General features: G+C 36.0%; 2 protein-coding genes across 3 annotated transcripts in view; one reads left to right on the top strand and one right to left on the bottom strand.

Annotated features, from left to right (window-relative positions):
• Positions 1–2: 2 nt before the first annotated feature.
• On the top strand, positions 3–9,775 carry LOC138328776 (uncharacterized). Of its 2 annotated transcripts, XM_069275518.1 has the most exons (5): positions 3–499; positions 3,380–3,602; positions 6,151–6,816; positions 7,560–7,722; positions 8,937–9,775. In XM_069275518.1, the coding sequence occupies exons 2-5, from the start codon at positions 3,419–3,421 to the stop codon at positions 9,226–9,228; spliced, it is 1,305 nt and encodes a 434-aa protein (XP_069131619.1). In that variant the 5' UTR covers positions 3–499; positions 3,380–3,418; the 3' UTR covers positions 9,229–9,775. The 2 variants fall into 2 exon arrangements, with proteins under 2 accessions (XP_069131619.1, XP_069131618.1); XM_069275517.1 differs by lacking the exon at positions 3–499 and having other exon boundaries at positions 2,942–3,602.
• Positions 9,776–15,861: 6,086 nt separating this feature from the next.
• The window catches only part of LOC138329340 (lipoxygenase homology domain-containing protein 1-like), a 56,372-nt gene continuing 44,259 nt past the window's right edge, over positions 15,862–27,974 (bottom strand). Inside the window, 14 exon segments of the mRNA XM_069276257.1 lie at positions 15,862–19,283; positions 19,596–19,787; positions 20,083–20,198; positions 20,489–20,656; positions 20,914–21,049; positions 21,237–21,413; positions 21,636–21,866; positions 22,255–22,381; positions 22,749–22,835; positions 23,049–23,209; positions 23,485–23,674; positions 23,993–24,198; positions 26,825–26,996; positions 27,354–27,563. Coding sequence (XP_069132358.1) covers positions 19,102–19,283; positions 19,596–19,787; positions 20,083–20,198; positions 20,489–20,656; positions 20,914–21,049; positions 21,237–21,413; positions 21,636–21,866; positions 22,255–22,381; positions 22,749–22,835; positions 23,049–23,209; positions 23,485–23,674; positions 23,993–24,198; positions 26,825–26,996; positions 27,354–27,563 — 2,355 coding nt within the window. The 3' untranslated portion in view covers positions 15,862–19,101.

Below are 27,974 nucleotides of genomic sequence, written 5' to 3'. Positions count from 1 at the left end.
CTACTAACATCCAGGTATGTGTCAAAGCCGTGTTTTATCGGAATATATTTTAACAAGACACGATGGTCGGTTTATACTTATAAATCCTTGGTTGTACATTGTCCCCGATTTGGTTTCACACACCTTGCGGTAAAGTTATAATTAGTCATAATCAGGTGATTTCTTTTCCGTACAATTTCTAACTGACTTTTCAGCTACAACAGTAGCTCTGTCCATACGTACTTCACTGATTAGCGCTGATTTAGAGTTTATACATGAGGTAATTAAAATGTACTTGTGTAACCTTTTTACTTTATGAAGCTTCCGATGCCGATCATTTTATGTAGTAATCGACGACAGACATTTCCAACTGTTTTAGCTCCGCCCCTACATTGAGAGCCGTGCTTACACAGCTTATTGAATGTCGTTGGCAAACTGACTAGCTACCAATCAAGCGAACCACCTACTAGACTGGCCGTCACACGTACGCTTATTAAACGGCGCTGTAAGACTTCGTAAGGTTAGTGTCAATATAAAGGAATTCTGTCAGTCTAGTTACGTTTTTGCCCTCAATATTTATCTTTAAATGCAAAATTCCATGCGCCATATGTTTGCTCTAATACATAGTTCGTGAATGTCAGCGTAATTGGCTATGTTCACAGTATGGAACCTTAATTGGCTATGTTCACAGTATGGGAACCGGGCTTAAGTACCATTCTTAAATTTGGCATCCTCGATCGGTTTAATTTATATATATGTATATATCTTCACCTTTACTAGGGGCTATAGGAACCTGCTTGCAGAATATGGAAGTAAAGGTAACCCTCAAAGTATAAAGGATGCAAGTTTGGCCAATAAAGACGTCATTTTGTTCTAAATTCGGGTTTTATAGACATGTTTTTGTAATTGTCTTCCTCAACTGGGACTTTGTCGTTGTGCATTAATTAATGGTAGTTGCTTGGTTAATGATTTTACAATTTCATTTTGAATATTTTATTGATCATAATGCAAGTAAACCTGACATTGCTATTGCCATATACACACAAGAGAATATCCTTCAAATATGCATATATCAGTTGGGAGAGTTCTGCATTACAAATTAATTGCATGTGTCAATAGACTTTCGCTGTATTACGTAATTAAATTTTAAACGTTTGTTTACACAAAGGAGAAGATATGATAGGACCAGTATTTGGCCTTAATTTTTCAGGCCGAAAAATATTGACCCTGATCCACATCAATTTCACATCAATAAATACTCTCATACTTGCCATTCATCAAAACATAACTTGTATACGAGTATATATGTAATATATATGTACACGATGCGCTCCACCTATGACGTCATCAAATTGATGATTTTCCTCTTCTCGCCAAATTTTGCTAGAAATTCATCATCTTTAGGTTAGAAAAGGCTTGAAATGGATTTTGCCGCCACCTTGGAGCAACTTTATATTTTGCATGGATATACGTAAATACACGATACACAACATGTGAAAATCTCTTTCTGCTCCACGAAGCGGCCACATTCATTTTTAAAGAAAACCACTCAAAAAGTATGATTTTTCAAGGATTTTTGTGAAAAATGGCGGGAAACTGCATGTTGATGACGTCATAATGAACATAATTGGCACACGCGGGATATTTTCGGGATGTAACGTGTTAGCAAATGTATTCAACTGTTATATTGCAAAATATGTTGTTCTTTACTGGAGAATAAATTTTGGGGCCATATTCGAGCCTTAACGTACCTTCTCCTTTGCAAAAATAATCACTCAAAGAGCGTAGCGTAACTCGCAATCAAGCGATGGTGTTCGTTGACTTTCCACTTGTAGTACAACAAACCATGTATCAGTGTCCGACGATGACTGAGATATGACGCTTGCTACACACGATACATAATCAATGGCGGATTTACTTTGACGCCTCCGTTATTTACTTTAGTTTTCAACATCCAAGGCCATATACTACACTACATGATGTGACCCGATTTGGATTAGGTCTCATTTCGGGGATGGCGAGTGGATAAGGTGCATGTTATTGACTTTGTCATAAGTTATCAAGAGCAACATTCCTTCAGAGGATTGTACAAAACAATACAGCAATACGTAGACGATGTCCTGAAAAATACTTGCCCATTCCTTAGAGGACTTCATAGCTAGACAAGGATGGAGAAATTGTTGTTCGTTACAACTGACAACTAAAACAGAAATTTATCAGAGAGTTCAAAGGAATGTTTCGTCATGTGTTCTAATTTGTTGATTATTCAAAGTGATTTGTTTTGAACGTGTGAAACATCAGCATTAGCTATACCATCTGGTTTTTCAGACACATCTTAAATGCGCTAATGGAATTATGTGTTTCTTATTCTTTTGTCTTCTTATTAATGTGAAGTTAGGGATAAGCGGTTTCGTACATACATGTATATATATTTATATATGTCGGTTTCCTTGATGAATTAGGCGTAGACACTACGCTCTAGATTCTTCCACATAAAACTCGCCAAAAAGGACACCCATTTACAGAAATGCAGAGCCTAACGAAGGATGCGTGGAAACTGGCCAGTTTTCCTTGGCACTAATAGTGCAGAACATTACTGGTATTATAGGTAATAGGTACATATTAGAATGACAATTGTAGTTATTACCCTGACAAAAGATCGAAGTATCGACTTATATCCTGGTGACTACCTTTAGTAGTGGGTGGATTTGTGCGTGCAAGTCAGTGTCGCAGAAATATATAGGCCGTGCTCGGTTGACCAGGCGACGCGAGTCACCTGCTAAGGAAAGTCGGAAAACGTGTAAAGGAATTAACGGGACTAGTTTCCGCACCGAAGAAACGTATTGATTTATCAATTATCGATTCCAACCAGATAGAAACACAAATTTAATCAACACTTTATTCCTGATTAGAATGATACTGTACACTGAGCTTCGATTGATTTTTAAAATCGTTATACGGGTACTCGCGTATGAATTTACAGGTAAATAGCTCTTTTATCGTGTCCTCACGAGACTCACTACAAACACCGGGTTTACGTAAACACATGTAAAAGTCAACATATCTTTCCGAGACATTGTTGACTTGATACTGTAAAACGTATATCGATGGTGGAGGAATGTAATTGAAATGGTGACGGATTTTCCAGTTTTTATCGTCTTTTTCAAGATACTGAGCAGAAAAATCCATTGGCCTAGAAAATATGAAACTTACTCAAAATGTGAAACGTAAATCGTGTACTGTGTATCATCTATACTAGGTGACGTGAATTAATTACAATATCATTCAAACTATTGAATTGAAAATAACGTTTTGTTCCGAAACAATTGAACAGCATGTTGAAAGTGACGTGTTCATGTTGACTTCCTTGATTTAATCATTGACTTATTCTTGGAAATAGGATGGCCTGCACCTATTTTGTACGTATGAGAATGTGACTATGTGTCGGACACGGATTAGAGGGATGACTACCGGGGTGTTGTCCGTGTTTGCCGAGATACTGTTGACCACTGTCCCTCCACTTGCTGCCGCGAACACCACCGCCACCGCCAACAAGCGTATTGTACCGACAGTTCTCGAGATCTTCGTACCATGCTACACAGTGTTAGCTGTCGCCATCTTGTGTAAGTATTGCACTTAATTAAGTCATTAACAAATAAACTGGGATTCATTTGGTTATTACAAAATAAAGCAACTTAGTTTAATATAATTCTATGTTTAAAGTTTCCCACTGTTTCTTTAAGCTTATCATTGGCAATCGTGACGTGTACACATACCTTTTTCTGCTGTCTCGCAAATAATAGGTTTTACATTGTAAATGGTACGTTACAAATATGTTGTAATTGTCCACTACCTTTACTAGTAATACTTTTACTAGTAAGACATGTAGAACAAAAGCTACCACTACCGCTACAGACACAGATTTTTTTTTTATTATTTTGCAAAGAACAAGCGGTAAATGGACAGTAATAGAATGCGTTTTATCAAACAGTATCATTATACGTTCTACATGCCCTTCATAATCTAATATAGGTATTGCTGGTAGTGGACAATTACAATATTTTTGCAACGTACTATTTAAAATGTAAAATTAAAGTCATGATTGCCACACAAAAACTTATGGATACTGTTAGTTTAAAGACCTTCTATTATGATTTACCTCTTGCTCTTTGCAAAAACAAAACCTGTGTCTGTTAAGTAGTGGTAGATTTGATGTCTCGCTGACTCCCCCACCCTCCTCCCCTGTCTTTGTAACATTTGAAACCAACCCATCGATGACCGTTGCCTTTGCTTCATAAACACAGCTACGGTGCTGTTGCTTTCTACTTGACAACGCTCTCACACGAGTCTTGCTGCTGCTTTCTACTTGACAACGCTATCAAACGAGTCTTGCTGTCACTTTCTTCTCGAAAACCGTTCTCATATAAACATTACTGTGCTTTCTACTTGAAACCAGCCCTTCTATGGGCCTTTTGTTGCATTGTTTTCTACTTAAAACCAACTCCCTTTTATAACCCTTGCTGTGATCCTTGAAACCAGTAGCCAGCGACCATCTCTATTTATGTCCCGTTGAAATCCACCCTCGTATGAACTTTGCTGTAGCTCTCTCTATTAATGTCGTACTGAAATTACCCTCTTAGGACCTTTGGTAATGTTTTCTACTTGAAGCCCGCCTTCACATGAACCTTGGCCTTGGTGTTTTAGCTTTCTGTTTGTTAACACTCTTATGTAAGCCTTGCTGTCACTTTCTACTGTACTTAACGCCTTCATGAACCTTGCTCTTGTTTTCTACTTGAAACCACTATTTCTTTTAAAGTACAGAAGGAATCAGCCTCAAATTTCACGTGTATGTTCTCCTAGGGTCCAAGTTGTGCATTTTGCATTTGGGACAGCCATTTTGGATTTTAATATTTGGAGTTTGTTACCGCATTTCTCAGAAAGTACTGAAGGGATCTGTCTCAAATTTCATGTGTATGTCCCCCTAGGGTGCATATTTCATTTTAGAACTGATCAATCAGCAAGATGGCCTACTGGCAGCCATCTTGGATTTTGATATTTGAAGTTTGTTACCGCTATTTCTCAGAAAGTGCTGAAGGGATATATTTCGTGTATAGGTTTCCTTATGATCCTATAGTTGTGCACATTGTAATTTTGGACCGATCGGGCAACAAGATGGCCGACAGGTCGTCATCTTAGATTTTGATATTTAAAATTAGAAAAAGTAGAGAAAAGATTCCTCTTTCCATTGTCAGACATATAATATTCTTTGATGGGCGCCATGATCCCTCTTGGATATCTTTTTTTACTATATGATATACCTTACCAGAATAGTCGTGATTCCATTGAGAAAAAAACTCATGTTACTTTTCCTCAGAAGAATAATCATAATTTAATCGAACAATATTCTTTTTTTTTACTGGTGGAAATAGTCATAAACACACAATTTTGTTTATTATTTCAGAATTATTCAGTATTTCTGATTTCTATATATATGACTTATGATCCCTATATCGCAATTCAATGTTGTATAAACAATTTAAACAATTAAGTTCTGTTGCACATAATTTCCACGTCAGTGTGTCATGAGTGAAAATCAATTGCAGTGAAAAGATGTTTGAACAATGGAAAGTTTTCTGGTCCAAATCAGATGTTATTGATTGTATCTAATCAATGTTCAGAATTATGGGCTGTCTTGTTTTTGTATGATATTCCGGTGTTTTTTACTCCAATGATGCGGTGATTCACTATTGAATAACATTGCAATATCATAACGAATTTTGCATGCAACTTCAGTCATATTTTTTTCTGGGTTTAGATCGGAAAATTAATGGACAATCAAACGTCCATGGTTATATTTCAAATTTTAGATGTCCAGAGTTTCATCTTTTGATTAGATTCTGAATAACAGAACTACATGGATGACTGTAGAGTTAAGTAAATAGACCTGACTTTGATCTGAATTTGGTCGAGTTATTCTTGTAGAAAGGCGTGGAGGAAATGTAACCTTGCTATGTAAAATGCATGATGAGTCAATTTAAACCTTGTTTCTCAAACAATGGAAATAAATCGGTACAGTGCACTACTGAGTCAATTCATTTATTTCTCAAACACATACATTTTTTTTGTACAAGCAGATTCTACCCTAACGTATCTATCTTTGTGCTATTTCAGTTCTTGCATTGATGCTTTTTTCCTCATCATTTCGTGTCAAAGCCATAAATCGCCGGAAGTCACGTGTGGATGCGGAACGATGGGAAATGACAGTTGTAACCGATGCTGGAATTTCCATCATCAATCATACCACACGCGTAGCTTTTGATGATGTGCCGTTATCAGACAAGAAAACGACACGAAGCTTCCTTGAAGACTTTGACAAGGAGGTTTTGGACAATCTTTGCTCGTTCCATGTCCAACCGGGAGAAATTATCCGAATTTGCCTACCTGCGTTTTCTACCTTGACTTTAGGACCAATACTTATGGTCGGTTACTATGAAATAATAGACTTTTTCTGGTCAATAGAAGACTATCCCGAACTGCCAAATATCAACCAATGTGTCGCCTGTTTTCTTACTCCAGCTGGGCTGGTGTACGCCATCTCCTTTGGTTTTGCCTTCCAACAAGCAATAAATAAACAATGTGATATATTAGAGAAAATGACAACAGAAATAAGTTACCTTGACCAAGCGGCCACCTTGACCAGTAAACTCAAATTACGGTCACCCGCAGTCAAGGCGAGCATGTACCGAGCTCTGAAAGCCGAGGCGCTCTACATGATTCTTCAGGTGCAGAAATGCGACATGTCAAAGTACAGACACCGTCCGAAGGAGAATATCAAAGGTAACCATGACGACTTTAAGTCTATCACAGAAAATATGTAATATTTTATCAATAAGAAAATGTTAAGGGATAAAGACTGAATTGACAGAAGCGTTTACATTAAATAAGGTAAAAACACGAAATACGTATTTCATTACTGACATCTCGTTCTCGATATTCCAAATCATGCGTCCATGAGTTTTTTTTTGTCCAAAACCTCCTGATAATGTATTAAAGTCACCACAAAGCAATCAAAAGTACAAATGAAAATGTTTGCTTTGTTATTTGTTGTCCAAGGTGAACATTGACAATGACAAAAAAGTGTCTTGAAATTCCTTTCGATTGTCATCGCTATATAAAATACTAGATCTCAATGGGGATACTCTATTTTCTGTGGGATTCAAGGTCATATCTTGTATGCATTGTGCTATCAATGCACCAATGGGATTTTCGCAAATGATTATTTTCTTAAGCATTGATGTCACTATTTTTTAATTTTATCGGGGTATAAAAAAAATGTTTGCAAACTGTGTGAATCCTCGTAGCGGATTCTCACAAAAGATTGCAAACTTTTTTTTTCATAACCCGATAAAATTAAAAAATAGTGACATCAATAAATAATTAATTTTATACTCTATTTGTATAGCCATTAGTTTTTTCGTTCTATCATACACCAATGGGATATCGTTATTTTCTCGCAAATGTTAAACAGTTTATTGATTTCATTAGGCCGTAGTTCGTACCAACAATATGTCTTCTTTCAGTTGAAATTTGGAAAATAGTTGACCACCTACACCTGCTGTCTAGTGGTCCGCACCACCATGTCGACGTCGTGATGTGCCAGAGGATCATAGACTACATCATGGCGCTAAACAGTGTCTGTTCTGATCAGCTGGGTATTCTTCACTCCAAAATTCACTGGCTTAAGTAAGTATGTATTGACGGTCGTTTGATCTGTTCACAGAAGTAATCAAGTATCTTTAAACGTAGCAGTTCCACAGAGAGCTAAACCGAGATTTTTACACGCGTACGAGTGATGACAAGTAGTCGTTCAGTTTCAGAGATCCCATGAAGCGATCCGTGTGTAATTAATGTGTTTGCTCCGTTTCTTCTTCTGGTTCTCTTTTTCCGCCGCGACTTTGTCCGACCATTTTCTCGAAAACTATAAGACGGATAGTCATAAAATTTTGTGAGGTAATTTCTGGTGACCTGCAGATGTGTCGACCAGTTTCATTTTTTTCAGACCTGCATCAAAGATGGCCGCTACAGCCTTTCATTGGTCAAAATTGAACTGCTTATAGCTATTTAACTACTGGTTCAATTTGCCTGGAATCGGTTTCAATATGTTGTTTCTAAACTTTTCAAGTGAAAATTACCACAATTATTGGTAAAAAAAAAAAATATTGTGACCGTTTTAAATATTCTGAACCGTAAGAGTTATCTTTTTAGTTTCAAGTTTTAAGTCCAAGTTAATTTTTGTTATATTTTTAAGTTATAGATCATACTGTAACTAGTGACATAAAATTATTTTGAGGTCATTTTTGGGCAACTTCTGTAGACCAGGTATCAAGATGGCTGCCACGGCATGCAATTGGTCAAAATGGAACAAAAAGGAAGATGGTTGAGAACACAAATCTAATACAATTATAGGCATTGCTAAGCCTAATATATCAACTTTAAATGATGTGACTTTTCAAAATCATTTTTCTTCTGCGAAATAAAATTTATTTACTGGTAAAACGTCACCATTCAAGGAAGGTCAATTCTGTCAAATTGGGCTCTGTGGAAGTTGAGGGAACTTTATGTGACGGCACCCGTCACAATTAGATCTCGTTATTTCCTGTTTTTAATGCATTGCACAATCTATATCTATTATTCTTACACTTGTAACAACCGCAATTGCAGAAACTGGCTTCTTGGAATAAGCAATTGCATAAGCAGAAATACGTGAAGCATGTTATGGTCAAAATGGAATGCTAAATATATAACTTCTCATAAGTGTTCCAAAGGGAATATATATATAAAAAAAATTATAATTGTTTTTGCTTCTTTTTTGGAACCATGAACAAGTAACTGTAATAAAGACACTCCTTTGATGTTATCGATACCTATAATGTGTAAAGAGGCTTTCTATGTTGTAGATGGGCGTTTCTGGTGACACTTGGCTTCTTCTCCCTGTTCGGAATCCTCATGATAAAGGCTTACTCGTACCGGATGGAGCTGATGATGAGCATGCTCACTCTATTCTCAGTCGTCATGCTGTGCTACATCGTCGCCGATCTCGACTCGCCTTTCACCGGCTTTTTCCGGATAGACGTTCGAATCATCTCGGACGTCATATATCGATTAGAAATGTTAAGCAACATGGCGTTCATGGGCTGTACCGAAACCGCTTGTTATCCTGACAGCTCTAAGTTTAGATACAAACTCTGATATTATATTGTTGTTGTGAAAGTTTCTATAATAAATCAATTTCTGAAGGGTTTAGTTTGCATGTGTTACGACTACGACAATACAAAAGATATTTCAATGACAAAGGACTATTGCAAATAAATATTTACATTGTACAAACATTTTGGCATAATGTCCATATCTGGAATCCTTATTATGGAATTGCCATAATAAAAGTAATCACATAACACTCGTTATCATACAGTAATGAGGTAAACGACAGCGGTTTTCAAGGATTTTGTTTTTCCATCATAACACATTGTTTGATCAAACTTATTTAACGTGTTCGAATGTTTGTCACTGTATTGATTAATAAATGCAAACTTCCAAGGTATTGAAAAAAAATAATCGTTTCTATGTAGTGCCGCGGGGTCATTCATTCAAAAGTCGGTGAAGTAGAGAGGAAAACCACTAAACGCCATGAATAATCATCACGCTACAACGATACCTCTCCACAAGTGGAAACGCTTACAACGAGGACGCATATCAGCGAAGTATTCATAGTAATAAGAGTATTTTCTCTACAATGTGAAGATTGTTAAGTCTTGGTTATATGAGGGAAGTATTGGGAAAAGTGTATATACAGAGTTGGTAATAGGTTTGGAGTATTGGGAACGGTTTATATACAGTGTGACGATAGTAAAGTCTTGGTTATAGGAGGGGAGTATTGGGAAAGGTTTATATACAGTGTGACGATAGTAAAGTCTTGGTTATATGAGGGGAGTATTGGGAAAAGTTTATATACAGAGTTGGTAATAGGTTGGGAGTATTGGGAACGGTTTATATACAGTATGACGATAGTTAAGTCTTGGTAATAGGAGGGGAGTATTGGGAAAGGTTTATATACAGTGTGGGATAGTAAAGTGATGGTAATAGGAGTAAAGTGATGGTAATAGGAGGGGAGTAATTGGGAAAGGTTTATATACAGTGTGACGATAGTAAAGTGTTGGTAATAGGAGGGGAGTATTGGGAAAGGTTTATATACAGTGTGACGATAGTAAAGTCTTGGTAATAGGAGGGGAGTATTGGGAAAGGTTTATATACAGTGTGACGATAGTAAAGTCTTGGTAATAGGAGGGGAGTATTTTGGGAAAGGTTTATATACAGTGTGACGATAGTAAAGTCTTGGTAATAGGAGGGGAGTATTGGGAAAGGTTTATATACAGTGTGACGATAGTAAAGTCTTGGTAATAGGAGGGGAGTATTGGGAAAGGTTTATATACAGTGTGACGATAGTAAAGTCTTGGTAATAGGAGGGGAGTATTGGGAAAGGTTTATATACAGTGTGACGATAGTAAAGTCTTGGTAATAGGAGGGGAGTATTGGGAAAGGTTTATATACAGTGTGACGATAGTAAAGTCTTGGTAATAGGAGGGGAGTATTGGGAAAGGTTTATATACAGTGTGACGATAGTAAAGTCTTGGTAATAGGAGGGGAGTATTGGGAAAGGTTTATATACAGTGTGACGATAGTAAAGTCTTGGTAATAGGAGGGGAGTATTGGGAAAGGTTTATATACAGTGTGACGATAGTAAAGTCTTGGTAATAGGAGGGGAGTATTGGGAAAGGTTTATATACAGTGTGACGATAGTAAAGTCTTGGTAATAGGAGGGGAGTATTGGGAAAGGTTTATATACAGTGTGACGATAGTAAAGTCTTGGTAATAGGAGGGGAGTATTGGGAAAGGTTTATATAAGTGTGACGATAGTAAAGTCTTGGTAATAGGAGGGGGAGTATTGGGAAAGGTTTATATACAGTGTGACGATAGTAAAGTCTTGGTAATAGGAGGGGAGTATTGGGAAAGGTTTATATATACAGTGTGACGATAGTAAAGTCTTGGTAATAGGAGGGGAGTATTGGGAAAGGTTTATATACAGTGTGACGATAGTAAAGTCTTGGTAATAGGAGGGGAGTATATTGGGAAAGGTTTATATACAGTGTGACGATAGTAAAGTCTTGGTAATAGGAGGGGAGTATTGGGAAAGGTTTATATACAGTGTGACGATAGTAAAGTCTTGGTAATAGGAGGGGAGTATTGGGAAAGGTTTATATACAGTGTGACGATAGTAAAGTCTTGGTAATAGGAGGGGAGTATTGGGAAAGGTTTATATACAGTAGTGAGACGATAGTAAAGTCTTGGTAATAGGAGGGGAGTATTGGGAAAGGTTTATATACAGTGTGACGATAGTAAAGTCTTGGTAATAGGAGGGGAGTATTGGGAAAGGTTTATATACAGTGTGACGATAGTAAAGTCTTGGTAATAGGAGGGGAGTATTGGGAAAGGTTTATATACAGTGTGACGATAGTAAAGTCTTGGTAATAGGAGGGGAGTATTGGGAAAGGTTTATATACAGTGTGACGATAGTAAAGTCTTGGTAATAGGAGGGGAGTATTGGGAAAGGTTTATATACAGTGTGACGATAGTAAAGTCTTGGTAATAGGAGGGGAGTATTGGGAAAGGTTTATATACAGTGTGACGATAGTAAAGTCTTGGTAATAGGAGGGGAGTATTGGGAAAGGTTTATATACAGTGTGACGATAAAGTAAAGTCTTGGTTATAGGAGGGGAGTATTGGGAAAGGTTTATATACAGTGTGACGATAGTAAAGTCTTGGTAATAGGAGGGGAGTATTGGGAAAGGTTTATATACAGTGTGACGATAGTAAAGTCTTGGTAATAGGAGGGGAGTATTGGGAAAGGTTTATATATACAGTGTGACGATAGTAAAGTCTTGGTAATAGGAGGGGAGTATTGGGAAAGGTTTATATACAGTAGTGGGACGATAGTAAAGTCTTGGTAAAGTATTGGGAAAGGTTTATATAGTGTGACGATAGTAAAGTCTTGGTAATAGGAGGGGAGTATTGGAAAGGTTTATATAAGTGTGACGATAGTAAAGTCTTGGTAATAGGAGGGGAGTATTGGGAAAGGTTTATATACAGTGTGACGATAGTAAAGTCTTGGTAATAGGAGGGGAGTATTGGGAAAGGTTTATATACAGTGTGACGATAGTAAAGTGTTTGGTAATAGGAGGGGAGTATTGGGAAAGGTTTATATATAGTGTGACGATAGTAAAGTCTTGGTAATAGGAGGGGAGTATTGGGAAAGGTTTATATACAGTGTGACGATAGTAAAGTCTTGGTAATAGGAGGGGAGTATTGGGAAAGGTTTATATACAGTGTGACGATAGTAAAGTCTTGGTAATAGGAGGGGAGTATTGGGAAAGGTTTATATACAGTGTGACGATAGTAAAGTCTTGGTAATAGGAGGGGAGTATTGGGAAAGGTTTATATACAGTGTGACGATAGTAAAGTCTTGGTAATAGGAGGGGAGTATTGGGAAAGTTTATATACGTGTGACGATAGGTCTTGTATAAAGGTTTATAGGAGGGGAGTATTGGGAAAGGTTTATATACAGTGTGACGATAGTAAAGTCTTGGTAATAGGAGGGGAGTATTGGGAAAGGTTTATATACAGTGTGACGATAGTAAAGTCTTGGTAATAGGAGGGGAGTATTGGGAAAGGTTTATTATATAAGTGTGAGATAGTAAAGTCTTGGTAATAGTGAGGAAGAGGGGAGTATTGGAAAGGTTTATATACAGTGTGACGATAGTAAAGTCTTGGTAATAGGAGGGGGTGTATTGGGAAAGGTTTGAAGTTATACAGTGTGGCGATAGTAAAGTCTTGGTAATAGGAGGGGAGTATTGGGAAAGGTTTATATACAGTGTGACGATAGTAAAGTCTTGGTAATAGGAGGGGAGTATTGGGAAAGGTTTATATACAGTGTGACGATAGTAAAGTCTTGGTAATAGGAGGGGAGTATTGGGAAAGGTTTATATACAGTGTGACGATAGTAAAGTCTTGGTTATAGGAGGGGAGTATTGGGAAAGGTTTATATACAGTGTGACGATAGTAAAGTCTTGGTAATAGGAGGGGAGTATTGGGAAAGGTTTATATACAGTGTGACGATAGTAAAGTCTTGGTAATAGGAGGGGAGTATTGGGAAAGGTTTATATACAGTGTGACGATAGTAAAGTCTTGGTAATAGGAGGGGAGTATTGGGAAAGGTTTATATACAGTGTGACGATAGTAAAGTCGATAGGAGGGGAGTATTGGGAAAGGTGTAAAGTCTTGGTAATAGGAGGGGGAGTATTGGAAAGGTTTATATACAGTGTGACGATAGTAAAGTTTGGTAATAGGAGGGGAGTATTGGGAAAGGTTTATATACAGTGTGACGATAGTAAAGTCTTGGTAATAGGAGGGGAGTATTGGGAAAGGTTTATATACAGTGTGACGATAGTAAAGTCTTGGTAATAGGAGGGGAGTATTGGGAAAGGTTTATATACAGTGTGACGATAGTAAAGTCTTGGTAATAGGAGGGGAGTATTGGGAAAGGTTTATATACAGTGTGAATAGTAAGTCTTGGTAATAGGAGGGGAGTATTGGGAAAGGTTATATACAGTGTGACGATAGTAAAGTCTTGGTAATAGGAGGGGAGTATTGGGAAAGGTTTATATACAGTACAGTGTGACGATAGTAAAGTCTTGGTAATAGGAGGGGAGTATTGGGAAAGGTTTATATACAGTGTGACGATAGTAAAGTCTTGGTAATAGGAGGGGAGTATTGGGAAAGGTTTATATACAGTGTGACGATAGTAAAGTCTTGGTAATAGGAGGGGAGTATTGAGAAAGGTTTATATACAGTGTGACGATAGTAAAGTCTTGGTAATAGGAGGGGAGTATTGGGAAAGGTTTATATACAGTGTGACGATAGTAAAGTCTTGGTAATAGGAGGGGAGTATTGGAAAGGTTTTATATACAGTGTGACGATAGTAAAGTCTTGGTAATAGGAGGGGAGTATTGGGAAAGGTTTATATACAGTGTGGGGATAGTAAAGTCTTGGTAATAGGAGGGGAGTATTGGGAAAGGTTTATATACAGTGTGACGATAGTAAAGTCTTGGTAATAGGAGGGGAGTATTGGGAAAGGTTTATATACAGTGTGACGATAGTAAAGTCTTGGTAATAGGAGGGGAGTATTGGGAAAGGTTTATATACAGTGTGACGATAGTAAAGTCTTGGTAATAGGAGGGGAGTATTGGGAAAGGTTTATATACAGTGTGACGATAGTAAAGTCTTGGTAATAGGAGGGGAGTATTGGGAAAGGTTTATATACAGTGTGACGATAGTAAAGTCTTGGTTATAGGAGGGGAGTATTGGGAAAGGTTTATATACAGTGTGGGGATAGTAAAGTCTTGGTTATAGGAGGGGAGTATTGGGAAAGGTTTATATACAGTGTGACGATAGTAAAGTCTTGGTAATAGGAGGGGAGTATTGGGAAAGGTTTATATACAGTGTGACGATAGTAAAGTCTTGGTAATAGGAGGGGAGTATTGGGAAAGGTTTATATACAGTGTGGGGATAGTAAAGTGTTGGTAATAGGAGGAAGTATTGGGAAAAGGTAATTCAAAAGTGAATATACATTTACACTATTAACTCTACCTAATGTACAATATTTCAGTATCTTCTGTGTGGTTTTACTTTTTCGATGTTTTGTCGTTATGCTTTAGTGAGATAGCACTTTATACCCAGGTAGAGACAAGAGTTTCTCTATTACAGGGTGACACAACAGGAATATACCACAGTCTTCCAAAACATCTCGACATCCACACGCAAGACATTTCCCACGCGAGAGATCGTCCTTATATAGCCCTATAGCTAGCTGTTCATAGAACGTTACATATAATAAACCAGACTGGTTAAGAGATTGTTAGTGAGGAAAGCTTTGTGACGATGATAGGCTTTGAACTGGCATGGAAACGATTAGTTGACTATAATCAATTATAACGTGACATGATGAAACATCAAACATGTCGATCTAATTAATAGTAATTATGCTGTATCGAGAAACACTTTTTATTTACACACCCACATTTAGACTTTTTATTGTTCGGAAAATGGAAATAGTTATTAAAATGTCCTTGAGTAGTGAAAACGACCTTTTCATAGCCACCTGATAGCCTTAACACTATTCCATTCAGGAAGATTTGACGTACCTTGAATTTGTCTGTAGAATATTACTATCGATGTTTCTGTTCCTTTGCTAGCAAATTCTGATTGGAACTCTAGCACAGAGGCTATATGACTTCACAGTAACCTGCCATATTTTCCAGAGAGACATCACTGCTAAAACTGACGCACTGTCCTATCCGACAACCCCAAAAACCTCGCTGCCATTCTCAATACTCCAGGGGTTACTGTCACTTTTATTATATCCATCTGCCTCCTTGATATCCCAGGGGTTACAATCAGTTGTTACATCCACCCCTACAATATATCATAGCAAAGTTGAAGGTTCTGTGACAGCTAATGAGACTGAAAGTTTGTCATTGAAATACATCAAAAAGATTAAAGAAGTTATGCTGCATAGCTTTGAAGTTGAGTGTGACTGTCTGTAATCTTCTCAGAAAGATAGTGTAGACCTGTGATTGGTTAGGATATTTTTTACTGAAATTGAAATGTCTTCAATTTTACTAAGATATGGTCAAGGAATGGATACCTTAATTTGGGATCTATACAAAACCCAAATCAGTTAGAGAGGAAAATGATAAGAAAGACAGGATATGGAGTATTCTATCTAGACTGGTTTTAATTAAACAGCAGTTTACATACCATCAGAGGTATGTTGACATAGTAACTGTAAGACATGTTAATTAAACCGCAATGGACATTCCACAACATGATTTAAACATAATGCGTAAAAATATGTACAACCCATGACACCATTTCTACACCAATATATCATACAATCTATAGTACAATTATAATACAATTATAATACAATATTATTTATAATGTAAGCATACTTATTTTATGACTTTCTTACATAATATTCTCAACACCAAAGATGAATGTAAGTAATCTGTATATCGCTAAAGTCCAGTTTTTTCAAAGATAACTACTGTACTGTACACATCTAAATACATGAATAACACATGTTTTTTTTCTATTATTATTACTATTGATACAGGGCACTACAGTGTAAGAGCTCTGATTTGGCATGCTAGTCCAAATGAATTTGAAAATGGAATGTAACATACAGATAATCCACACACTGGCATATCCAGCCCAAACCATTTGGATAGCAAATTTTCTGGACTGAGGAATTCCATCTACTTCGTTAATAATCAAATTCGTTCCCCGATATTTCTGTCTGCATTTTGAGTTTTTCGGACTTACTTATCTGGATAATCGATGGTCAACATTACAGAAACAATATGATTTAAATTTTTTTGAATTCCATGACAGTCTGATCCTAGTATGATAATACAAAACGTTTGGCTACAGAAGGGAGTATGCTCCAATGTATCCAATCACTAAATGGATTAATCTGTTAAAACCTATTTCACCATTGATACAAAAACTGACATGGCACAGAAGTTAAAGCTTAGATTATAAAAAAAATATGGTTGATTCAATGACACAAATAAGTTCAAAAATATTTAGAATAGCTGGTATCTATTGAACTTAAGGCTCACACAGTGACTTAGTAATCGTCAGATTCTTGTTAAAAGGTCATTGGCACATAGAGAAAATGAGAAGTTTGGCCCCCTTACATTTATATTCAAATATACACAATCATACTTAAGAAAGTTGCTGCTTCTGCGATTCGAGACATTTTATTGTAATGCCTATCAAATTGTGAAAGAACACTTTACTATGTTAAATTTTTCGAGCTGCAGGCGGACTTTGTCTTAAACATTGAAGTATGACTAGTTGAGAAGATGATTGGATTAATGGTCAAAACTTTCGTATAAAAGGCACAACACACATGTTCTGAGTACAAGAAGGCAGTAGGTTTTAATGTGTAGGTCAAGGTCACATCAGCTAGAGGTTTGTCTATAGCTACTAGACAATGATACTGGTATATATAATGTTTATTACCATCATATGATATGGTAATGAGAATCATATTGCTTACTCAATGGACTAGTATTGTAAGTATTAAATATAAATGCTCAATGACTTCTATAGCTAGTGGATTTATATATATATATATACAAGTAGTTTAATGCAAATGTACATCATAAATATATATTATACAAAAATAATGATATATTGAATATTAACAGCATACGAGACAGATACAGCATAAAAATGGAATTTAAATGCGAAGTTCAATCATTAACCTTTTAGTATCTCAACTAAAATCCCTTTAGTCTAATAGTGAAGCATTTCTAGTTAAGGTTTCCTACCTCAGCGTCATGAATCTGAAGTGCTATACAAAATGTACAAAGTGAAATAACATCATAGGGATTCATATTAAATTGATTGTATAATAGAAAACAGGTATTGAACATGAGAATTTATTACAAGAACATTGTACATGTAAATAATATTTAAACTAACATTTTAATAAAAATTAAAATTTGAATATTTATAGAAATGTAAAATTGAAATTATAATAAGGATTACAATGAAAGTATTAATGTAAATTTGGAAAAAATGGAATGATTAAATAAAAAATATCTATCCATGGACGGAATGTTCAAGAATATATATAAAAGTACATAGGGGATATAACTAGCATTGGAAGGGAAATAATCGCAATTAATTATTTCATCCCTTTCTCAAGAGTCAAAGTGAAAGGGGAGATAATTAGTTATTAAAGGAAGACAATCACATCATGATATGACAATAACCAATGCCTGGTAAAAAGTCAACTAAATATAAGGGGGGAAAAAATCAAAGAATAGGGGAGATAATCACTGTATCACCACAAGGCATCACATATTTCACTCATACCTTCTTGGTTTCGACTTCCTCTTGGCTCTGAATAGACATAGTCACAAGGTACCTTAGATTGGCTGAACAATTTTACATGAAAAATGAAAATTCTGGTCATGTTTCGGAAAATGCGAATCTAAAATACCTTATAAAGTTTAAAAATATATCCTTGCTTATTGTTTCTAGTTGAGAAAGGTTAATGAACTAAAATCACAGAAATGCTTATGAAAATAAACTTACAATATTTTTTCAAAAATCACATTAATAATATGATTCAACATAGTTAATGTTGGCAGCCATTTTTGGATTCCATGGGTTCTATCACAATAATAGTAAAATAAATCATTATTAAATGCTAAAAAGAACGATTAAAATAATGACAGGGATACATAGATTCATTGTGAGGTAAATTTGTTAGGATACATATGAAATTTATAAAAATACTCTTCTACCATATTCTACAGTAGTATACAAACAACTAGATTGCTAGTCCTCCATAGCCCGTTGTTCAAACCCTTATCAGCTTAATAACCATTTCTGACTGAAAAATTTTGTTGATTTTTTTTTAAATATCACCAATTATATGATATTATTTCTTGAATATATTCATGTGCCACCAAACATCTTTAAACTAGACACTCATCATCTTTCTCAAAATCTGAAGAAAACAATGCAAACAATCCCAATCATTTTTTTTCTAACAATGACACATTAAGATGACTATGCTTTCTGCCAATTAAGTTTGAACAACAGAGCTTATATGTATAGTTTTGATTTGCTTCAATGGAATGTTTGTAGGAAATATAAAGTATACACAAATATTCTGTAAATAATTAATAAATATTAGCTACATATACAGCTATCATGATACAATTAATTGAACCTGAAGGAAATGCCAATGTTAGCTTTTAGATAAAACAAGGGGAGGTAACTCTGTGGTGTCGTGTAGTCTTTGGTGTTTGCTTTATCTAGCTATGACACTTATAACACATCGTTTTATCACAGAGAGTCATAAATACAAGCACTATTAATGTTTTCTATAATTAAAAAATATCCTAGTAAATCAGTCTTTAAGCCTTATTCCCTGACAAGAAGATCGCGGCAGATGCATTTGTCTCCCTTGTTTTTGTCTAGCCAGTTGTTACACTGGAAAACACTAGTATTGTTGGTAGCAAGGTTCACAATCTCGATTCTGTCAAGGAACCAAGCTGGCCGGAATCCACTGTTGTCGTGTTCTATTCGAACTTTGTGTAACTCTCCTGAAATAGAGATAGGATTCAGCATTACGATGAATTGTTCTAAAAATGTCAATGTTAACAATGCCTATTGTTTAAACAGGGCACAACAGAAGATTTATTCTAAAAGTTAATTTATCAAACTGTTGACCTTAGTTAACTCGAAATTGATTTACTTGAACACTCTTTTCTAATTCAAAACATTTAGCTGATCTAAATAACTCTATTCAAGTATGTATCTAAAAACTCCTATTCTTAACAAAATTTCCCCGTATCTTAATAATTCAGACACTGCTTTATCTATATCACATAAAATTTTAAACAAAGGTATTTTACCTAAGTCGAGTATTTCCATCTGGAATTTGTCTGTCTGGTTACGCTCAAAGAGATCCCTGAAGCTCTGCTGCAGTGCTCGTTTACCGCTGTCACCATTAGATCCAAATATGGTAATGGAGACATTGGCATTGGTTCCCGCTCCGAACACATCTCCCGTAAACACGATGATCTCGTACTTGATCGGGGCGAGATCTATAAGTAAATATTAAACATTAGCAGTCCATACACATATTTGAGGGTTTATACAGTTACGTTCATGTATATGTAATAAAGCTACTTTATCTTACTATGTGCAGATTGGTTTAACAAATATGAATGAATCGAAACACTTTAAGATTGGGACAGCTCAACCACTCGGCCACCACGGCCCCTTACCCTGTCCCTCATCAATGTAGTGAAAAAACAGAAGTGTATAATAGTGATTTAATATTTAAACAAAATGTAATTTAGCATAGACTTGTTGATTGGCTGTTATTTCAATACTTACTTCTCACTACAGACACCTGAGATTCCTCCACAGATTTAACCTCCAAAGTCTCCCGGTATTTCTTGGAGTAAAGTCTGTCGGATATCTGAATCCATTTCTTGCAGGGAAACAGGTATCTATGGAAATGGATAAGAGATGTACCATTATAGTATTTTTCATTCACAAAATTATACTTTCATTTCTTAAGGCAAAACCTCATATATAATAGAATCTTCTAATTTTCTTAGGTAATATCGGAAGGTTGACCCTTGATGACCCTCAAGAGAGAACAGAGATAAGGACAAAGTACTTTTAAAAATATTCCTATAACAACAAGCAAATATTCTGTGAAATAGATATATTCTGTAAAATTCAGGAAAATCTCGGAAATCAGAATTTTGTTAATCTGTTTCTTGTTGTAACTTACTTGTTGCCGGTTGTGGTGTCGGTGACGCTGATTTCGTAACAGAACCACATCGCCTCGTGGCCCTCCATATCCTGTAGAGGGTGGTCCTCACGCTCTGTGGCACCGACTATCACACGCTTCAGCTTCCCGAGGGGCCGAGACGGAACTTGGAAGTAGTCTGTGTTACCCCTGTTAACAACAAAATGTCTTTGAGTGTACTTGTAGTTAGAAGGCTAAGTAGGTGAGGCTAAGAAAAGCTGGAGTTCCCAGAGAAAAAACCCAGCTACCGTAAATCAGTGCATGATAACTGGCTCATTTGGGTTTCAAACTCAAACCAAGAGGTGAAGGGCTAGTAGTTGAATGTCAGAATAAACCACTTGACCCTAAACACAGTCAAGTATTGTTTTCTAGTTTATATTTGATAGTGTAAGGGGAGATAAGCTTACCTGCGGAGAATTTTGTTACGAGCACTGTTTTCTAGTTTATATTTGACACTGTCTTTGCTGCCTTCTAATATGACCCAGCCATTATGGATAGTTCCTGCTTCCTTCTTATCAGATGTCTTGACTTCAACCTCATAAGCTGTAGAAACAAGTCAGAAATATTAGTGATAAATCGTTAAGAGACATACTAATTGACTTACTAATTACATTATTTAATTAATCATATATCTAGCAAAAACTTTCATGAAATGAAACTAAATACAATATTTGATAAAATCTTGCTCATTTAAACATCTGACGTGTTATAGTGACTTTTGTAAACTTACTGGTCATCTCCTTATCGCCCGTGGCTGGTTTTGCGATGGTTCCACATGTCAGCTCCCGTAGAATCTGTTTGTCGCCATCTTTCTTTGACAGCCAGTTGTCACAGTGGAAAGTGTATACCTTCTTGTTACTAAGATCCTCTACCTCGATATAGGCTAAATGCCAGGCCGCTCCGAAACCTGGGGAGAAAATATACAACCATCATTACTGTTATTTTAGAGATACTTCGGATGAAAGTTCAAAGTCAAGAGCTTCCAGAAAACTTTTAGATTATTAATTTAGTATTTATTGAAAGATGACACTTTCTGCACATTGTCTGCACTTATCTACAGCCTAGCAACCCAAACGCCCACAGTTTGCATTATATAAAGGAACTGGAAGTATCAGGAACTCTTACATACCTGAGTTGTCGTGCCAGACGCGGCATTTGGAAAGTTCCCCAACACTGAGGATCTTCTGAATCGTGAATACGTCGACCTGGTTGTTCTCAAACGGATCCTTGTATGTTTCTGACTTTGCCAGATGGATTTCACCTGTGTCACCATTGGCACCGAACAGTGTGATGAAGACCTTAGCGTCTGTTCCAGCTCCGCTCACGTCAGACGTCTTCACCGAAACTCTGTAAGATGTTTCTACAATCAGAAAAAAATGGCGTTACAGCTCCGACACTCAAATTTATTCAAACGATTGTATTGATATCAGTGATATGATGCAATGATGTCATTTTTGCCTACCTCTAAAAGACAAATATGTCCTTTCCCTATAGAATAGAGATTCACCTATAATGCATGGGTTAAAGAGCTTATTCCTGAGCTCAACTTGATTTCTACTCAGAACACTTCCAGCCTATAGATGAATGAGCTTCCTGAGCTACAAATTGAGTAATCAGAAGTTTTATTCTAGAAGTAATAGAGGGCAAATCGAGTTATACTCTGCATTATGAGTTCAAACCCATGATGATAAATTTTCTTCTATTGTTTTTTTCAAGCAATACAATGTCATTCAAGAGTTCTGACTCACCTTTGAGAACAAATTTTCCTCGTTCCTTTGCAGCGATGTCGCGCATCAGTACTCCTTTCTTCTTTCCGAACCAATCATTGACTTCAAATACAGACAATGCATCAGTCTCGTAACTGCGTAGTGTCAACTAAAAATCAAATACAAACAATTTAAAAAAACAACATTTAAAACCATGTCACCGAGGGCACATATAATAGTATAACCCAGTACATAACTATTGAACTAAGTACGTAGTGTATCAGGAGTACAACATTTAAACTGTATATCAAAATCCTTTGGCTATAAAGTCAATTTTTTTAGTCTTTTGGATGGTCTTTATAGACAGGTTTGACTGTCCTTTGAGTGGTCGTTATAGACAGGTTTGACTGTCCTTTGAGTGGTCGTTATTGACAGGTTTGACTGAATATTTATCAGTAACCACATGGTTCAAACATGATTTGGTTTATGGTCTTTATTTATTTGACCCATCTCATTTGACCTCGATGACCTCTCACCTTCTCAAGGTGCCATTCAGGTCTGCTGCCTTTTCCACTGGTCTGTATTCTGATCTTCTTGATTGGAGCAACGTCCTCCATCTCCAACTGTAACAGTCAAACAAAACAGATTCAGGAACTCTCAAATATCTATGCTTTGCATACTGCACTCTCTTGTTTTCTATAAATGTTCAAGCTACACTGACATTTTTTCATAACCTACAGTGTATTCAAAATTTATCTAAACAATGGTATTATTATTTCAACAAATTCATTTTCATCAATCAAAATGAAAGAAAAACAATTATTTTAAATCAGTACCTTAATTAGGTCACTGTGACCTCGTTCGAATCTGTCTCCAACCTTCTCCAGGATGATTGGTGCAGACGTACCCTTGGCACCAAACACCGTCAGTGTAATCTGTGTATCTGTACCAGCCTCTGTGATGTCACTAGTGGTCACCTCACACTCATACTGTACCACTGTAACACAAAGGTCAGAGGTCAAATCACAGAATACTAGGGGATCATTAGTAAGTCATAGACTTTGTTGATGTCGTCAATCAAATTTTTTTAAATAAATGAATAAATTCATGAACAATGCAGCGATGTATGAACTTTATGATTCAACAGTGCTGATCATTTTGACTAGTTTATCACACTTAATGAGAATATCAGATTGATATTTCTGAGACACTGGCCAAGTTTCAGGAATATGAAATATGACAGGACTAACAATACTTATTTAGCATACTTACTTGGCCTATAAGATGTGACAGTGCTGACACCGTCGTCCAGACTAAATATCCTGATAGTCTTGCCATCGAACTTGTCGCGGGCCAACCACTGTTTACACTGGAATAGATAGTGTTTCCCCTTGGTAGGTACGTCCACGCTGACCTCCCGGACAAACCAACCTGTTCCTGGTGCTTCTCCATCGTGACCAATCTGTTACACAAATAAATCAAGTTACTGGATGAATGACACGAAAGTATCAACCTGTCTATGAAAGCAGCCTGTCTAAAATGACATGTTTTTCTGCCCCCACTTCAGAGGTTGTTATAGACAGGGTTGACTATTTAGAGAAAATTTCTTCATAGTTGAAACAAAAGAAACCTTAAAATCATCTTAATACATAAATACTATCTCCTCCAATTCATACATTAAAGCTGTACGGAACAGAATGGGACGGCACAGACATTTCTTACATGAAATCCCCCTCATTCACATTTATTCATGGCAGATGCAATAGAAATTTTATCTTACCTCAAGTTTCTTGACATCACCAACATCTATAGCTTCTAGAGAAAAGGTTTCTACAGATCCAGGCATAAATTTGTCCTTCTGAGCGAGTTCAAGGAACAAACGTCCCGTGTCCTTTCCTCGTGGTCCTATTACCCTGACCCACACGTTACTGTTCGTGCCGTCGTCCTTCCCTTTCCCAGTCGAGACCTTGATCGTGTATGGAATTGCTGTAACAACAAAATGTTTATCTTTATTCAAATACCTTAATGTACAATTTAAAAAAAATGAAATGCAAGTTAAGAGTTTTAATGATTATTGATGCATGTGATATATACTGTTATTGTTGTAAAGGAGCTATGTTCAGCCATGTTGAAGCGCATGTCTTACATTTGTATTATATAATAAAGATTTTTACATTTGCCAAGAATAATCATCTAGGAATAGGTAATGCAAGTGACAAATATTTTATTACTGTTCAGAGAATTTTCTTCAAAAGAACCTCACAAAAATATCACAATACACTGGCTCATAACAAATTCTAAAGGCCAGGATTAATTTTTATTTTATTTGACTTTTTAAGGTGGTTCGATACAGTTAGGCCCAAAAATTTCCCGTCGTTTAATTTTCTTTAAAATTTGCTCACTGAAAGATTGGTTAATAAACTGTTTATTAAGGCTTTTATTTGAAATTTGACCGTGCGGTTTTGGAAATATTGTACTCTCAATAACCCTACTTTACCGTCTGTTTTTCTCAAAATACAATTTTACACACATATTTTCAAAGCTTGGTAATTGACTGAAATATTACAAACAACAACATTTTTTATCTTTAATGTGTAAGTTTATATGGCTATCAATGACCTCAATGTCGTTACCACTCTTAAAAATACAATAATTGTAAATTTTTCACGCGAATGCGTGTAAATGAGGCCTAAAAAGGCCCAATTTTTGCATTTGAATTTCAACTTAAATACCTAATTTCAAAAAATTGTGTCGTTTAATTTTCTTTATTTTTTGTCCACATAATAAGACAGGTGTTTTGGTTATGATGAAAGAATATTAAAAAAAATTGACCGCGAATTTTTGAGTAATTAGCCTTTCTATACCCCTACCCCCTAAAAAATGTTTTTTTTCACAATTATATTATTTGACCGAAATCGAGCGGTAATATTTTTATAAAGAACATCTTATATATTGAATATTATAAAGTGTAATAGTCTGATAATATAAAGTGTTATACCAGTTAATTTTATGTCACGATGCCACCGATTTGATGCTTTACAAAGCTAAGAAATGGCACAAATAAGCCATTATTTTGCCTGGATATAATATCTGAAAAAATGAATATGGAAAATTCCGTGTAAAGATTCTACTTTAATTACCCTTTAGACAATCCATGATTTTATATTGTTTTAGCGGAAAAATATTTTATCAAAATCTATCTTTCTATCGTCAAGATATCTTAGCTTCAATAGTCGTTTGAGGCAGATATTTAAGCATAAATTTGAATTTGGCGCCAAAATTGTGACGATGAAAAGCGTCTATGTGACAACGATCAAAGTTGATAACTTAAACTTGATCACAACAATGTCGATAAAACCGATGTCATCATACGCAACTGTATGTCTTTGTATGTTTTTTTAGGAGATATCTGCATATCTAACAAGAGGCCCAAAGGGCCTTATTATCCGAAGTAAACTAAAACAAATTTTTGGAGCCTTGATATAAACTATACAGCAAGTGTACGCCTAAGAAAAAAATCTCTTATTCTGAATCCTCGATCTACGTTCAGCTGATTACTGTAGACAGGAAAATAATTAGTCTATGCCTACATGAACATGTTTAGTTTCTATATCACAGATATATACTGATGTTGACACTAGCTTACATATAGTATTTGATCAACTTAATTAGAGTACTTCCATGCATTTTCTCAAAACGGGAAATACATGCATCATCTAATTACAGTAGTTAGGCCAATGTCTTATCGTACATGTATATAGTAAATAAAATCCTGTTTCCCGAACGTGTTAGTGCTTATTGAGGATCATATTAGCTAAACATGATACAGTAGACATCTACATACGCAATATTCATGAAATATACTAGCTTGTACAAATTGAATGAAAAGCAGGGGTTGGGCGATGGAGAGATGAAAATATTTCTGTATCTGTAGTTTTATACTAGAGGATTACTCGGCAAAATTGGAATATCTTGATTTAATTATGCATCTCCCTTAAAACACATGTATATTAAGTGTCAAATAGAATCTATTCACAGTTTAACGGAGTTGAACAGAAAATGTTTTAATCACTTGATTGTTATGAAATCTCATTTTATTCAGTACAAGATCGAGACCGTTTCGGCATATATCAGTCCGTTTGTATGAGTTATGTAATGTGCTTCTCAAAAGATACATGTAGCTTCATGTTATATTAGCCTAGCCAAATTCAAAGATCTGACAACATTATTTTTTCCTAGTTTGTCGAAACTAGGTCCTACACCTACCGTACAAACTTTGGTTTTCACTGCTACGGTATCAAGCTTTCGGCAAACCGAACTAAGTACAATATCGACAAATACGCCGTTTATCAACTATACTATCCTGATTTTAACGTTAAAATGTAAGATATCGTTAGACGGATAACATATAGATAGGTATTCTTCATAATCTTAGTCACAAAAGAGTTTTCATGTGCAGTTCCGAATGCACTCGTTGACCCGAGGAGGTCCGAACAAACGGCGCATTCGATTACTGTTCGGAACGTCCTTAAGTGATTTTGAAAATAAGAAATTAATACAATTTGAAAAGATACAGAATTCAAGCCAAACAAAGAGTTCTTCCAAAACTTACTGTCGCCTTCTGGCATTTCCTCCTGAGCGAGTTGTTGTTTACGTGTGAGACGAGGTGACTTAGAGAATGGGTCGGTACTCTTCAGAGAATCCAGACTAGCTACGGATCCGTAACGTGTGGACTTCATCGTACCTAGAGTGCCGGTACTCGACTCCATCTCTCCATCATAGCCCTGATAAACATTGGTAAATAAACAGAGGATTACCTCCCTTCATAAAAATAATCACAAGGGAATTGGGAAAGTAATAATCCCCTTTATAAATTCGGTTTTAATAAATTATCAGAGATATATAGTCAAATTGTAAAATAAGTAATCTCTTGTTCACCAAAATATTTTGCTGTATTAAATTTGTGGACAAAGAATGCTAATTCAAAGCAATTAATGTACACAAAATACCCATAAAATATTATCAACTTATTTGCAATATTTTGTAAAATTATAGGTTTTTATTAATGATGTCATACCAAGTGATTTTCCTGGCGGATCATGATCTTATAAATGTTTCTGGATATGATAAGGACTACGTACCTTGACGTAGACCGATCGTTGTATCTTTTTGTCGTCTTTGTTTTTAGCAAGCCATCTCTCGCAGTGGAACATAAACTTCTGGTTGTTTGATGTGTCAATCACCTCGACATAGTCCAGATACCAGGCGGGGTTAAACATGGAGTTATCGTGGCGGATCTTGATCTTATAAACGTTTCCTAAATCCACAATATCCATCTTGAACACGTCGATCTGTCAAAAGGAAATATAGCAGATTTTTAAACTTAGAAACAATTCCGTGTCATGCCAGCAGGACACAATCTTCTTGGGTTCTGACCATACTCTAGAATGTGATGAAAGTTTTTGTCTGTCTTAATGGGGGTATACATATATGCCTCCTTCTCCCCCACAAAAAGTCATATATCCTTGTGGTCTCTCCAACAGGTGAATAGACCTAAAATGGACTTTTAGTTTATATAAGTCAAAGGTTTGAACCTCAATGCGGTCTCATTATCATATATCTATTTTGTGAAGCCTTTAGTTGAAAGAAAGTGTGAAATCCAGGTTACACTCTTAGTTGAGGGAGAGGGATAATTGCCTATGAACCAGACTTCAGCCAGTGCAGGCCTTTGCATATGAGCTGCGGAATAAAAAAAATCTTTA

Source organism: Argopecten irradians, chromosome 8, assembly GCF_041381155.1.
Source record: "Argopecten irradians isolate NY chromosome 8, Ai_NY, whole genome shotgun sequence".
NCBI lineage: Eukaryota > Metazoa > Mollusca > Bivalvia > Pectinida > Pectinidae > Argopecten > Argopecten irradians.
The sequence above is the reverse complement of the archived record's forward strand: the minus strand, read 5'-3'. Positions and strand labels throughout refer to the sequence as shown.

Bases quoted from the DNA above. Each gene is read 5' to 3' on its own strand.
- LOC138328776 (XM_069275518.1), top strand. From the start codon at position 3,419: ATGTGTCGGACACGGATTAGAGGGATGACTACCGGGGTGTTGTCCGTG. The intron at 3,603-6,150 runs GTAAGTATTGCA...GTGCTATTTCAG, and splicing joins GTTAGCTGTCGCCATCTTGT to TTCTTGCATTGATGCTTTTT. The intron at 6,817-7,559 runs GTAACCATGACG...GTCTTCTTTCAG, and splicing joins TCCGAAGGAGAATATCAAAG to TTGAAATTTGGAAAATAGTT.